At 41.3% G+C, this 14965-nt stretch overlaps 2 protein-coding genes across 4 annotated transcripts in view; one reads left to right on the top strand and one right to left on the bottom strand.

The window, feature by feature from the left end:
* Positions 1-4063: 4063 nt before the first annotated feature.
* On the top strand, positions 4064-11553 carry CD160 (CD160 molecule). Its single transcript, XM_049616463.1, has 4 exons — positions 4064-4259; positions 4945-5271; positions 9476-9610; positions 11469-11553. Exons 1-4 carry the CDS (start codon positions 4064-4066, stop codon positions 11474-11476), a joined length of 666 nt encoding a protein of 221 aa, XP_049472420.1. The 3' UTR covers positions 11477-11553.
* RNF115 (ring finger protein 115) overlaps positions 8079-14965 on the bottom strand; it is a 94633-nt gene continuing 87746 nt past the window's right edge. For 2 of the 3 annotated variants that reach the window (XR_007454625.1, XR_007454627.1), the window contains one exon: positions 8079-14311. The gene's annotated coding sequence lies outside the window, so the exon portion shown is untranslated. The remainder of the gene's footprint in view (positions 14312-14965) is intronic. The other variant, XR_007454626.1, reaches the window with a different exon arrangement.

The following is a 14965-nucleotide window of genomic DNA, read 5'->3' as shown; positions in this document are numbered from 1 at the left end:
CATCACGCGCATGTTTTTATTTCTATAAGCAGAGCCAAAAGTACAGGGTATATTTTCACCCAGGGTGAACTATTGTACGTATTTCCTAAGACTCTCAGTAGAATCAGATTTATTATTTTTTTAATGGTTATCTATTTTTGAGAGAGAGAGAGAGAGCATGTGCGTGCACATGAGTGGGGGAGGGGCAGAGAGAGAAGGGGGATAGAGGATCCAAAGTGGGCTCTGTGCTGACAGCAGAGAGCCCAATGCAGGGCTCAAACTCACGAACCACAAGCTCACGACCTGAGCCAGAGTCGGACGTTCAATGGACTGAGCCACCCAGGCACCCTGAATTGGATTTATTGATCATTTTCATTTGTACTCATCTGTTGGGTGGTAATTCTGAAATTCTGGACTCTGAACTTTTAAAACTTTGCACTTCCCTACTATTAAGACTGAACAACTTTTCATTACATTTCCTATTTTGTGAACTGCCTATTCAGATATTCCCTGAATATCTGTTGTTTCTAATATTCTTTCATTGTTTCTAATATTCTTAATTCTCTTGGGTTTTCCAAATGCAAGTTACATCAGGGGCTCCTGGGTGGCTCAGTCAGTCAAGTGTCTGACTTTGGCTCAAGTCATGAGCTCCCAGTTTGTGGGTTTGAGTCCTGCATCGGGTTCTGTGCTGACATCTCGGAGCCTGGAGCCTGCTTCAGATTCTGTGTATCTCTCTCTGCCCCTCCCCTGCTCATACTCTGTCTCTCTCTCTCTCTCTCTCTCTCTCTCAAAAATAAATAAACATTAAAAAAAAAAGTTACATCAAGTGGAAATATTTTGCCTCAAGATTTCCAGTATTTATACCCTTAACTTTATTCTCTTGTCTAAATGCAATGACTAATGTTCCCAGAAAAATAGAAAATAATAAAGGTAATAGGAAGCACCTTTGCCTTTCTCCTAATCTTAATAGAAATGATCTTACATTTTACCATTAAATATGATTCTAAAATTTTATTTGAGATATATATTTCTCCATTATGTTGAATAATACTCAACTGTCACCATTTTCCTTAGAGTTTTCATGGGAATGAATATAAGATTTTATCAGAATATTGACTTTCTTCTTTGATTTATTAACATAGTAACGGATATTAGTAGATTTCCTAATATTGAATCATCCAAGAATTTCTAAGATAAATCCCACTCCATTTGTCATGGTGTGTTACATTTTTAATATCCTGCTTGATTGGTTTGTTAACGTTTTATTTAGGATTTTACATGAATGTTCATATAAGTCAGATTGGTCTGCAGTCTTCTTTAGGCTTTAAGGTTTTGGTGTTAGTAACAAGAAATGAGATTTCCTTCTTTTTCTATGCTATCAGTTTGAACAACATCAAAATATCTCAAAGAATTTATTTATAAACTATCCAAAGTAGTGCTTTCTGGAAAGATAGTACCAAATAATTTTCTGTTTCTTCCATGGTCATTGGGCCCTTTAGGTTTCCTCTATTTTTTTGAGTCAATTTGGCCATTTGTATTTTCATAGAAAATTATTTATTTCAACAAGATTTTCTAACTCTTCAGCTTAAGGTAATACAAAAATATCCCTTTTCATTTTTAGTTCCAATTACATTTATGATTTTTTTCTTCTTTCTTACTCCTAATTTTCACTTTCCTCCATTTTCCCTTTATTCCATTAGTTTATTTTCATTTTATTTTATTGTGGTTTCCCCTTATAGGGCTATAAGCTGGAATTTAAAGGATGATTAGGAGTTTATCAGGCAGAGGGGCAGCTGGGTGACTCAGTCAGTTGAGCATCTGACTTTTGGTTTTGGCTCAGGTCATGAGCTCATGGTTTGTGAGATCAGGCTCTGCACTGACAGTGCGGAGCCTGCTTGGGATTCTCTCTCTTCCTCTCTGTCTCTCAAAATAAATAAATAAACTTTTTTTTTTAATTAAAAAAAAAAAAAAGAGGGGCATCTGGGTGGCTCAGTCATTTGGGCATCCAACTTCAGCTCAGGTCACGATCTCATGGTTCATGAGTTTGAGCTGACCAGAGCCTGGAGCCTGCTTCAGATTCTGTGTCTCCCTCTCTGCCCCTCCCCACTTGTACTCTTCTCTCAAAAATGAATAAATATTAAAAAAAAAATGAAATGAAAAAAAGAGTTTCTCAGGCAGAGACAGAAAGGAAGGCATCTCCGAAAGAGTAGACAAAATGCGCAGAAATCTGCAGGTTTGAAATTGCTTAGGGTATTCAGTGAATTGTATCTTGGGTCGGCTAGGATGGTGATTCAGGGGTGGGAGGAGGAAGCACCAGACTAGGAAGGAATCCCACCAGGGAGTATCATTCTACCTCTACCTCATCTTTGCAGCATGTCCTCGGGACCCAAATGCCTGATGGGAACACCTCATTGGCCCAACCCCAGCTTTCGGAGGGTAGGAAGAAAGTGTATCCGGTCCTTTGGGCTCCTGAAGAGAGCATCGGAGCTCTACTTTCTATGAGGACTCACAGGGAGGTACTGAGAGGAGAAAAGAGAGGGAGGCTGGTTCCACCAGAAGATACTACTGGGTAGCCAGAAGAATGATAACTATCAACTGTGTGGAGTCACTGAGATCTTTTAACTGGGGAGAATGCCACATTCAGATCTGTGTTGCTGAGGCTTGTTTTTCAATATTTTGAAGTAGACAGCCACCTCATTTTACAGGTGAGGGAACGGGCCAAGTGAGGACCTGAGACAAGCCTGAGAGCACAGAATCATCAAGAGTTGGGATCAGAGTGCCACCAAGTTTTCTAGGTTTAGGAAAATTTAAGAAACACTCTGAAGGAAAGAAATGCAAAGTATCTTTACCTAAAAAGAGGAGGTAAAGGTATCTGTGAAGATTAAAATGATTCAATGCACAGGGGGCACCTGGGTGGCTCAGTTAAGCGTCCTACTTCGGCTCAGGTCATGATGTCACGGACCCCTACAGTTACAGTGGCTTGTTCCTTGTCCTCAATTTCATTTCTGAAATTTTTCACAATATACTGTTTTGGTTCAGTTTGGGTTTTTTTGACATGAGAATACTTTTTCTTAGCTAGGATGAGAGGATATAAACGGTAAAACAATAAAAATATTGGAAGAAAACTGTAAGTCCAGCCTGAGGGAAACTTCTTAATACAGGGAACACAGAGGACTTAAAAGAAAAGATAGATGCACTGTATTTAACTACACACACATGTGAATTTTCCTGATGGAAAGAAACATCATATCAGAAGATAAATAATGAATTGGGAGAAAATATTTGTTAAAACAAAAAAGTCAGGTTACTATCTCTAACAGAGAAAAAACTGATTTTTTAAAAAGGTGATTTTGAAAAAAATGCAAAAAAAAATGAACAGGCAATTCATAGAAGAGGAAATACTATTGACCAATAAATGTATGAAGAGATCCTCCCCCTCACTAGATATGGAAATGCAAAATAAAACAACAGTGAGATCTAATTTTTTAGATCTCAAATTGATCCAATTCATCAAATTGGAAAAAATATGACAGTATCCAGTGCTGACAAGCACATTCTTGAACATCTGAATTTCAACCATATCTTTGGAGAGCAATCTGATAATATATAGCAGAAAAAAAATTAAAAAAAAATTTTTTTAATGTTTATTTTTTACAGAGAGAGAGAAAGAGAGCATGAGCAGGGGAGGGGCAGAGAGAGAGAGAGACACAGAATCCAAAGCAGGCTCCAGGCTCTGAGCTGTCAGCACAGAGCCTGACACAGGGCTCGAACTCACAGACCGTGAGATCATGACCTGAGCTGAAGTCGGACGCTCAACCGACTCAGCCACCCAGGTGTCCCAGCAGAAAAAAATTTTAACGTTCATATTCGTTGACCCAGTAATCCAACTTAATTTAGAAAAAAATATTCTGACAATAGAGCCTTTGGTGTCTCCCTGTATAGGTGTCTTACCTCTTTTGTCCTCTCTCCTCTCCAGCATACCTCACTTGATAAACTGTCTCATTTCCCAGCCAGCTGGACCCTCATGCCCAAGCCTTCCTCCACCTGACGTAAGCCAACTTAAGCTAGTGCCTGGAACAGGGAGATGGTCTTGGAGCCCGGAAGGCCTTGTCTAGAAATCCCCATGTGCTTTCAGGAAATCGAGGCCAAGGATATCACTGGAGCCAACGTTTGCTTTGAGTTTCTGCAGCTGCTGACAACGTGCCGGACCCTGATGGCACCTGGCAGAGGCTGCTTGGTCCTGGCCATTCTGCTGGCAATGGTGGACATCCGACTTGGTGGTGAGGACAGCCCACCCCCAGATCCCCAGAGCAGAGACAGCCATCAGGGAAAATCCTGTACTCGTGAGAAGGGATGGATCCCAAGATTTTTTTCTCTGGTGGGGAAGAAAAGAACCCACTGCCTCTTGACACTAGTGAAAGGGCAAAAACAGTTTCATGTTCTTTTTTGTTAAAACGAATACTATTGCCCACCCCATCAGACATTCTGCCCCTGTGTGTTGCTATGTGTTGCTGAGAGCCTGGTAATCTGGACCTCAATCGAAGATTCTTTCAGCATCTTACACATTTCCAACTTTATGAATCCCGGGTTTGAGACTCAGATACTACAATATGTGTCAAGTATATAACCCATTTAACCCCCATGTACCTCAGTTTATAAAATGGGAACAACACATGTGTCTAGGGCTATACCAAGGATTAGATGTATACAAAAGTACTTTTAGTAAAGGTCCTATGCAAGTTCCATTTGGAGAGTAGAAATAAAATAGAAGTCATTTCTGAATTAATGAATAACTGGGATTGCAGGTCTCCCTCAGATAGGGGTATAGGCTGTAGACTACTCGTCTAAGGGGTGGTATTTAATGTCTGTTAGCCTCCACGTCTGCTCAACATTTCTCTGTGAATGAATTAGTCGGCCATGTATACCTGGCCTCCGGGGCCTAATTCCTCCCCCTTCCCATTCCAGGGTGCTTGCACATCCTCAGCTCATTTTCCCAGGATGGAAAGCAATTAAGCTTGATCTGTACTTTGCGGCATACAAAAGAAGAGGCTGAGGGTGCTATAGTGTTTTTGTGCAAGGACAGGTCTTCGGACTGTTTCCCTGAGACCAGCCTGCGGCAACTGAGACTTCGACCGGATCCCAGGGAAGATGGCATCAGCGAAAGATCATCTCAGTTGGTGTTCACCATAAACCATGCCACACCATCAGACAGCGGGACCTACCAGTGTTGTGCCACAAGCCAGAGGCCAGATATGCGCCTTCAGGGCCACTTTTTCTCTGTTTTAGTCACAGGTAAGCTCTGATCTCCCAAATGCCACCAGATGAGATAGTAAGCAGGGTCGGTGGCTGGAGCCAGAAGTAGTTACTTCGGGTCCTGGGTAGGAGTCTCCTTGGGGGAAGAGTCCTTCCCATGACTCGGTCATTTCCCACCAGTCCCACCAGCAAATGCCACCTCTCCTCAAAGCATGGATACAAAAGTGGTCTCATTTTGTCTTTAATTTTAAAAATCTTACTGAGGTAAGCCATTCAATTTTTATTGACGCTGAGACTGAGTCACAAGAAGGTAAAGCAAATTATTCAATTTGTCTCACTGACCAGTGCCAGTAGAAGCAGATAGAGGTCTGGAATTTAGGCTTCTTGGTTCTGATTCAGAGATCTCTCACAAATGTGGTTCTATTTCTAAATATAGGCACTGAGCCTTCAGGCTGTGATAGATATGGATTTTAGATAAAACGGATGGTTGTCTTAAGAACATTTAGTTTTAAGAAACAGAAACCCACTCAAGCTGCCATAGGTTAAAAGGAAAAAAATAATAAAACAGGAAGCATAGCTGGCATTTATGAGTTTTGTTGCTGGAATCAGAAACCAGAAATCCAACAGAACTTAAAAAGAGTTACGATCTCAATGTCTCTGGGGCAGCAAGGCCTCTCATCTCTGCATATTTCCTTCATTTTGTGCATACTCCCCTATTCTGTTACTACTTTGACAAAACCTAAATATGGTTACTCCAGCCTCAGCTTTATATATGACTTCCTCATATACCCCACAGCGCGTGACTCTGTGTTTCTATATTCCGAAAGGAGCAAGCCTTCAAAACTGAGAATTATGTTCTTTTTAAAATTTATTTATTTTGAGAGAGAGAAAGAGCAAACAGGGGAGGGGTAGAAAGAGAGGGAGAAAATCCCAAGCAGGCTCCATGCTGTCAGCACAGTCTGAGGCAGAGCTTGAACTCATGAACTCATGAACTCTGAGATCATGATCTGATCTGAAGTCGGACGCTTCACTGAGTGAGTCACCCAGTCACCCCGAGAATTATGTTCTAATTGGAATTGTATACCCAACCAAACTACCAATCAAATGTGAGGAAAGAATAAAGACAGACATGCAATGACTGGAAAAGAAAAAAAAAAGCCATCAATGTGATCTTAAGAAGCCACCAGAGGTCTGCTTCAAAAAAACAGGAAAGTAAATAGGTAGAGTGGATAAAATGGGATCCAGGAAAGTAAGGACTCTAATAGGGAAAAGAGATAAGGAAACCCTGGAATGGAAAAGGGCCAAAACAGGCAATTAGTCCAAAAGGAACAAGAGAAAGGGGACTCTGGAAGATGTATAGTAGGTAAAATTGAATTGATAGGTCTTCTTTCTGAAGGCCTGTGATAGATTGGATGAAGGATTAAAGACACAGATATGGAAAATTTTGCCTGGTTAAAAAAAATTAAAGTCCTCATTATCTCCAGGGAAAACACTAAATTTTACAAAAGGAAGCCTAACCATGGCGCACAACTTGGCTCTGTAATAGGTAACATTTACAGAAACCAGATCATCTAAAAATTAATTTAACTAAAATGTGTAATATAATGATTTGTGAAAGATGCAGAAACGGGGAAGGAGGTAGAGGTTTAAGAGAAACATATCCTCATCTTCTTTAACAGAAAATCAATAACGTCTAAACTTTATTATCAAGAAGTGGCAATATAAGCACACTATTTCGGAATATGGTGAATGAAATAGCTCAGAGTTGACAGTGGTTGTCTCTAGGGAATAAGCATAGGAAGACTAAAGGACACTGTTATTATGCTCTATGAACTTTCAAGTACTATCTTATGTTTTAACTTTAAGAAAAATAGAAATAAATTACTTCCCTCCCAAATAAAAACCCAGCCTGGAACCTTTTAACAAATGCTTTCATCATCTCCTATGGTTAGCAGTTAACCCACATTTTCTACCGCAGTCTAGACTGATTTAGAGTTTCTTCCTTGCTTCCTGGTACCTTCCCCTCTGACCCTGCTTCCAGTCAGCCCTCCCATTCCTCCCCTTACCAAACTCCCAATCTCTATCAGCTTCTGTGACTCTGTACTTCCCAGGTTTCCTGTCTGTTCTCTCTTCATCTGTCACTGTTTCCTCCTCCCACCTCTCAAACGTGTGAATTCATTCCCTCAGACTCACTCCTCACCTCTTCGATCTTTGTGCTGTCTCTCCTAAGTTCTCATACCCTCCTGATTTTAACCTGCACCTCCCTGCAAACCGACCCACGAATCAATTTCTCCAGCTCTAACTTCTTTCCTAAGTTTCAATTTAATGTTTTCACTGACAACTGTCCCGCTTGCCATCTCCTCACATTCAACCTGAGACCCTAGTTCTGCCCGTGATTTACAGTTGAAATCTGGGTGCCTTTTTTCTCTTCCCCATCCAGTCAGTTACTAAATACTACTAGTTCTTTCCTACTTTCATTCCTTTCTTCCCAAAGGGGTTTTCCAAGTCTTCATCATCTCACACTGAAAATATTCCAAGTCTCCTGACAAGCCCCTTGAAATCCGAGTGTGTCTCGTTCATCTTTATTTCTCCTCCCACATCCTACCTCTGGACCTGGAACTGAGCCGTTACCTAATAGTCCATCAACTCTAAATACCATCTGTCTTCAATCCACATTGCTATCTGATCTCTTTCTAAAATGCTAATTTGTACATGCCACACCACTATTCACAGAATGTTAAGGGCTTTCCAGTGTCTACGGGACGATGTCTGAATCACTTTTGCCTGGTATTGGACGCTCTATACAATTTCATTCTATCATTTATGTGAATCCTGTTCCAGCTGACTTTACTAGTGGAAACTCCTCTGTTGTTCTTCTCATACTTGTCCTGTTGATTGTGCATCCCACAGGCACAGTGCTAAGCTTGCAGAACCGAATCGGAGCAGAAAAGCCCTTCTCCTTTATAAGCTGATCTATGTAGTCTATAACCTAGTCACGTTCTCCTAATACACCCTAAGCATTTCTACTTGTGATGGCTGTGAGATAAAATGCCTTTCTCATTCTCTCGGTATATTTAAGTATTAGTGTCAGCACATATGGATGCTCACCAAATGCAGAGATGAGGTTCCTTTTGGAGGGTGAAACAAAGCTGGACAGGTAACATAGTGTCTGTAAACAATGTCTACCATTTACTGAGTGCTTACTGTGTGCCAGGCATTGCGCTGAATGATAGATCAATTCTTTCGATCTTCATGGCCTTTTTGAGGTTGGGCCTAATCTTGTCACGTGAAAAGTCAGGCTCAAAGCTAATCTGGGTAAGTTCATTCAGCTAGTAAACGGTAGATAAAAACCCAGATCTATTCCAAAGCCCAAGATTTTAACTTCTGCTAAACTGCTTGACACACTCCAGAAGATAGTTTTTAAATGAGATTTGGGGGCAACCAAGCCCAAGGTGACTAAGCTATGTTAGCTGTCTAACAAGACTCGGGCGCTTGGGTGGCTCAGTCGGTTAGGCGTCTGACTTTGGCTCAGGTCATGATCTCACGGTTCATGAGCCCGAGCCCCGTGTCAGGCTCTGTGCTGACAGCTAAGGGCCTGGAGCCTGCTTCGGATTCTGTGTCTCCCTCTCTCTCTCTCTGCCCCTCTTCAGCTTGCACTCTCTCTCTCAAAAATAAATAAATATTAAAACATTTTTTAAGAAAATAAGACAGATTTTAAAAGGTACAATCAAGGGGTGCCTGGGTGGCTCAGTTAAAAAACGTCTGACTCTTGATTTTGGCTCAGGTCATGATCTCAATGGTTTGTGAGTTGGAGCCCTGCATCAGGCTGTGCACTGACGGCACAGAGCCTGCTTGGGTTTCTCTCTCCCTCTCTCTGCCCCTCCCCTGCTCATGCTCTCTCTCTCAAATAAAACATGAAAAAAAAAAATAATAAAGTTCCTTTAAGGTAGGCCTGTTTGTATCCCCAGTGTGACACACAGTAGATTCTGTATCAGTTCACTGCTGCTTAATTAAGTAAATCATCATCACTACCCATAAATGTTAAAAAATATTTATTTGGGGAATAAATTGTGCTGAGAGCTATCCTTGGAGATGAAACAAACAAACAAACAACGAAAAACAAAAACCAAAACAAAAAACAAAACGAACAAAAAAAACCCCCAACTGTCCTGAGATGATGCAAAAGGAGGTATTAATGATTTCTGAAACCCTCACCTGATCCACTGATTCTCTTTTGAACCAGAGGCAGGGAACTACACAGTCAAAGGATTGAAGCAAAGAAGACACCCCGAGTTCACTCACAGTCAAGGCACTCCCAGTTCAGGCTTCCTGCAAAAGGTCTGGGTGATGCTGGCCACTAGCCTGCTGGCCCTTCAAGGTATGTACAGAAGAGCCTGAAGCACCTACAATGAGGGTGCTACACCTTTGACACCTAGAGTATCCTCCAGGAGGTGATGGGTGGAAAGGGAGACTAGAGTGGGAGACTGAAATGCTGCTCAAGCCCTGGCCGTCCACAGGAAACCATCGAACCAACATGAGGGCAAAACTGGTCCAAAGGGACTCAAGACTTCATATTACCCAGAGGAAGATGGATGAAACACATTTTCCACTGGATAGGAGGTCAGACCTGTTAGGAAATAAAACTTGTAGGAGAGGCAAATAAATAAATACAGCTGCCTCTCCCCATTGGACCAACAGCAGGCTACAAGTAAAGGCAAGAGGTATTTACCTATTAGGTGAAAAACAAGGCAAGAGACAGACTGGGTCTGGAGGTGGGTTGTAGAAGTGCAGCTCCTTGGCAAAGGGTGATGGGCAGAGTATATAAACACTTGGAACTGAGTCCTCTGCAGATCACAAATTTCCCTATTAGGTAACAGAGACTGTAACTCATGATTTGCCATTACATTTTTGTATAATCAGCACTGATGCAGGATTTTGCCTGTCCTTGGCATTCCTAATTCCATTTTATTTAAGCTTTCCTCTAATCAATAACTACCACAGTTCGTGTGCCACCAGAATGTAAGCTCTATAAATGCATTTACCCCAACAAAGACAGTACCAGGCACATAGTAAGCTCTTAATAAATTCGTTTTTTTAAAAGAAAACTCGTATGATGGGTTAGGTTTTACATATGGGGATTCTAACCTCATCTCATTGTTCTGGGCAAACATTCCCTGATCAAGAAACAGGCACAAAGAGATTGTTTCTCCAGTTCACGGGTATTAACACAGGACCTTCTCACTCTAAAACCGTATGCTCTCAGTAATTACCTACTATATGCTAAGCACCTTCTCTCTCTCCTTTACCACCCTCCCCATTCTGAGATTACCTCCTCCCATTTCCAGAAAGAGGACCACCTAGAACTCCCTACTCCAGTCCCTTAACTGCAAAATAGCAAAAGACCTTATCTGTGATCCTTGGCAAGGAGTTGCCAAATGGAAGCCTGTGACAGTTGTCAAGTGGAAACTGGTGAATATCAAGCAGTCTGACCCTTTAGACCGAATTCTTTACTGAATCTAAATTCCCTCAGATGGTCGGGCTACTCTGTCAGTAAAATAAATGTCATTTCTTCATAAATAAAAACTCTGAAAAGGAAATTGCAATCTATGACCGCTTACCACCTTTGACTTCCAAGTTATGCTAGAGCAAAGAATCTCTCTGCTTTCCCCTTTCCAATCGGGTGCTAAGAATGAACTTTTGATAGTTGGTGCCTTTTATCCTTCTCCCCCCAACTCAAGACCTAACAGAACTACGGAAGAGGCACTGTTCAGGAGGCATCCTTTTGGACACGTTTTCTCAGGTCCAAAGAGATCACGCAGATCAAGTTACCATCTTACACATGATCGAAACAATGATGAGGGAGTTCCCTGGATCTCTGGGCCTCCCTCCGCTCATGAAACCACCTTCAGTGAGTGTCCCTCTCCTAACACTGTGCCAGCCTTTGGTGCTACACATGGAGAATCCACCTGCAACTTTTTGAGTGGCACTGATTTCTTCTTTGATTGCCCTACTTTCCTGCAAAGAGACCTCAAAGGTTGGCGTCCTCCCCACTTCCACCAAAACCAGCCAGATTTGCTAGAGGACGCAAGTGCAATGTTAGCAATAAGATACAACTCATATAACCCCTTCCTTCTTTCCTTTCCATTCCCTCCTGAGTCACAAGGACCAAATAATGAATTACATCGGGTATCTAAGTTGTGTGGCAGTAATACCAACTTTCTTTTTTCTTCCTACAGCTTTGTAAGCCTGTGCCAGAAACTTAAAAAAAAAAAAAAAGTTACAGCAAGATTAGCCTGACTCTGTAGCTTGCTGCCTTTCACATTGCCACATACAGAGAAGACAGCACAGGGAAAGAGATGCTAAATATGCCAAGAATCTGGGGAATAGAAGGTGGGTCAAATGAGCGTATTCCTTGACCTGCTCTCCTCACCACCAGATCAAAGCTTTCTTCCCACCCTGTCACCAGTTAAAAGAACAGCTGTTACAAAAGTGGACGATGTACAGTTCTCACTCAAATATTGGGTAAGTATGTGTGGTTTTGTGCCCAAGAAAAACGTTTTCCTTCCCCCTCCTCCAACACAGTAAACAAGGAAGCCAAACAAAATGAGAACACCAACTTTTTTGGAAGAGATTTTTATTTGACACTAGAAAGAAGAGAGAAGAAACAGGCAAAGATAGGTAGGAGAAGAAAGCCAGAGCCAGTGACTGACTCAGCACGAAACCAAGGAAATGAAGAGACCCTGGCATTGGGCAGAACCCCCCCCACCCCCACCCAGCGCAGCTGAAGGAAGAAACAGCGGTGTGCCAAGCAGCAACACGGAGCATAAGTGCCCAGCTTCAACCATGTTTTTGTCCATCTCTTTGGTCACATCTCTTTCCTTTTAAATAAATGCCCAAAGCAATATTTGCAGCCTTCTCTTTTCTCCTAAAGTCACAAATCCTCTTGTCTTTCTCTCTGGACAGATGACCTCTTGTCCTAGTTAAGCAAGGAGTGAGAGAAGGAGTTGGGGGGACGGCAGGATATTCCTGACAGGAGAAACTTTGTGAATAAACAGATAGGAACACAGACAATTTAACTGGAGCTAAATGGGAAGCCATCAAAAGCAAACAGACACCTTACCTGTGATCCTTGGCCAGGACCTGCCAAATGTGGGAGCTACGGTTTGTGGGAAGAGGGAGAGAAAAGGCTGAAAAAGATGGGTTAGACCCTTATTAGTGATGGCTTGACCCTCGAACTAAGTAAGGATTTTGGATTTTGTGCCTTATGGAGGTAAAAAGAGTAGGCATGGAGTCAAAACATCTGGATTCAAACTCTGGCTTTGCAATGTACCAGCTCTGGGTCCTTGGGCCAATGAAATTTTGATATGCTATTTGTTTACTTATCTGTAAATGGGATCTTGCCTACGCTATCTTCCGTTTCCACAGGATTGCTCTGAGGTTCAAATGAGATTCTGGATTTTAAACCTAAAGCCATTTGAATATGGACTCCAAAGTCTCCAAAGCTTTCTCCATTATATTATGTTCACTTTAATCTTTCTCTACCGGTTTTATGTATGTTCTGTGTTTCTAAATTTTAAGCTCACATGGATGACATCTTTTGCTTTTTACTATTCAAAGAATCTTCTGAAATCTGTCAATATTACACAATCACTGGAAATTTCACAAAGAAGCTATAGAAAAAGTTTCACCCGTTTTGCTATACTAATATAGGTCACACATAAATATCTGTAAAAGGATACATGCTTGCTGCAAAAGCTTGTCAAGACATTCAAGAACATTAGACTATTAGCTCTGACTTGAACTAAGCAGAATAAGTAAAGCAACAGTAAAAAGTCTCATTTCTAAAGAATTTGTTTTGTTTATTCTGCTTATCTAAAGATTTGGTTAAAATGGAAATGTGAAATACTTCTATCTTGCCTTCAGAAATTATTGATACCACTGATTTCAAATAAGCCTACAAATTTCCATCCATGAATAGGTCGTTTTCTGAACACACATCTTAACCTCAGTCTATAGGAGTGATTCACAACCCATGCATGGAATGTGAACCTCTGTGAGGCCACGGAATTATTACAAAGAATCGACTTCAGCATTACCTTCACTCTGAATAAATAATACTAGCTTACAAATATTTATATACTATATTTCAACTGGATATAGATTATGGTGTTACTAATAAAGACAAACTGATTTAAAAGCATTACGGAGGGGCGTCTGGCTGGCTTGGTCAGAACAGCATATGACTTTTGATCTCGGGGTTGTGAGTTCAAGCCCCACATGGCGTGTACAGATTACTTAAATTTAAAAAAACTTAATGAAAAATACTAAAAAAAATAAAAGCATTACTGAAATCACAGCAGCTTTTGTTATGTATTTTTTCATTAAAAAATCCTAAAAATACAACAATCATCTTGTTATGAGGAGTCTAATAATTTTTGGACCCTAAAATTGGTACATCTTATTAGAAAAGGTAAAGAACCACAATCCTACACCCCATGAGTCACAAATACGCAGCTGAAACAGGAAAGGCAACAAACATATAGACTCTACTTCCGTGGATACCAACTAAGTGCAATTTGGCAAAACGTTATAAAGTTTTTATGTATACAATCTTAGAGTTGAATGACTATAATTCCATATATCTGGCAGGTATGAGAGATCAAAACCTCATAATGTCCTTTGGATAAGACAAGGGCTCTAAGTGGATCCTAGAAAACATCTCCACTTGTACACAGTCTCCTTTAAACCCTTGGAGCAGCCCTGTGCTTCCCAGGCTGAGTGCTAAGACGCTGACATTACTATAAGCTACACTTTCCCCCCACAGGATGGCCACTTGTGATATATTCCCTCAAGTTCCTGCCTCAGAACTTACGTGAGACTCATTCTGGAAACTCTCCATACGAGTATGCTTCCTGGGGTGCCTGGGTGGCTCAGTTGGTTGAGTGTCTGACTCTTGATTTTGGCTCAGGTCATGATGCCAGGGTCATGGGATCGAGCCTTGCTTCGGGCTCCACACTCAGTGTGGAGGGTTAGGATTCTCTCTCTATTTCTCTGCCCCTCTCTCCCACTCGTACTCTCTCTAAAAAGTAAAATCAAAAAACAAGTGTAGAATTATTAAAAAAAAAAAAAAAAAAAAAAAAGAGTATGCTCTTCTGCTAGTCCCCAAACTCCCAAATCCCTGTTGGTTTATTCTGGTGAAAAGCACTCTTATCTTCCCATGTCCCTACTTCAGAAGCCAAAGAGGGCTTTCCCTCTCATCTGACTATCTATTTACCAGCCCTGCTCCTTCTCCTAACATCTGTCTTCCTTCACAGATGTCAGTGGCCTTTCTAGATCAGCTCTAAAAACTCTGAACAAGGAGGGCACCTGTTGGGATGAGCACTGGGTGTTGTATGGAAACCAATTTCACAATAAATTTCATATTTAAAATAATAATAATAAAAAAAAACTCTGAACAGCCCCTCCTTTCCAAAAGCCCCAAAGGCTGTTTTGTTGTTGTTTAAAACCAGACACAGGGGCACCTGGGTGGCTCAGTCGGTTAAACGTCCGACTTCGGGTCAGGTCATGATCTCACAGTCCTTGAGTTCGAGCCCCGCATCGGGCTCTGTGCTGACAGCTCAGAGCCTGGAGCCCATTTCAGATTCTGTGTCTCCCTCTCTCTCTGCCCCTCCCCTGTTCATGCTCTGTCTCTGTCTCAAAAATAAACAAACATTAAAAAAAAAAATTAAAAAAA

The sequence above is a fragment of the Panthera uncia genome (genome assembly GCF_023721935.1).
Source record: "Panthera uncia isolate 11264 chromosome C1 unlocalized genomic scaffold, Puncia_PCG_1.0 HiC_scaffold_4, whole genome shotgun sequence".
NCBI lineage: Eukaryota > Metazoa > Chordata > Mammalia > Carnivora > Felidae > Panthera > Panthera uncia.
The sequence above is the reverse complement of the archived record's forward strand: the minus strand, read 5'-3'. Positions and strand labels throughout refer to the sequence as shown.

Bases quoted from the DNA above. Each gene is read 5' to 3' on its own strand.
- CD160 (XM_049616463.1), top strand. From the start codon at position 4,064: ATGGTCTTGGAGCCCGGAAGGCCTTGTCTAGAAATCCCCATGTGCTTT. The intron at 4,260-4,944 runs GTGAGGACAGCC...TTCCCATTCCAG, and splicing joins GGTGGACATCCGACTTGGTG to GGTGCTTGCACATCCTCAGC. The intron at 5,272-9,475 runs GTAAGCTCTGAT...CTTTTGAACCAG, and splicing joins TTTCTCTGTTTTAGTCACAG to AGGCAGGGAACTACACAGTC.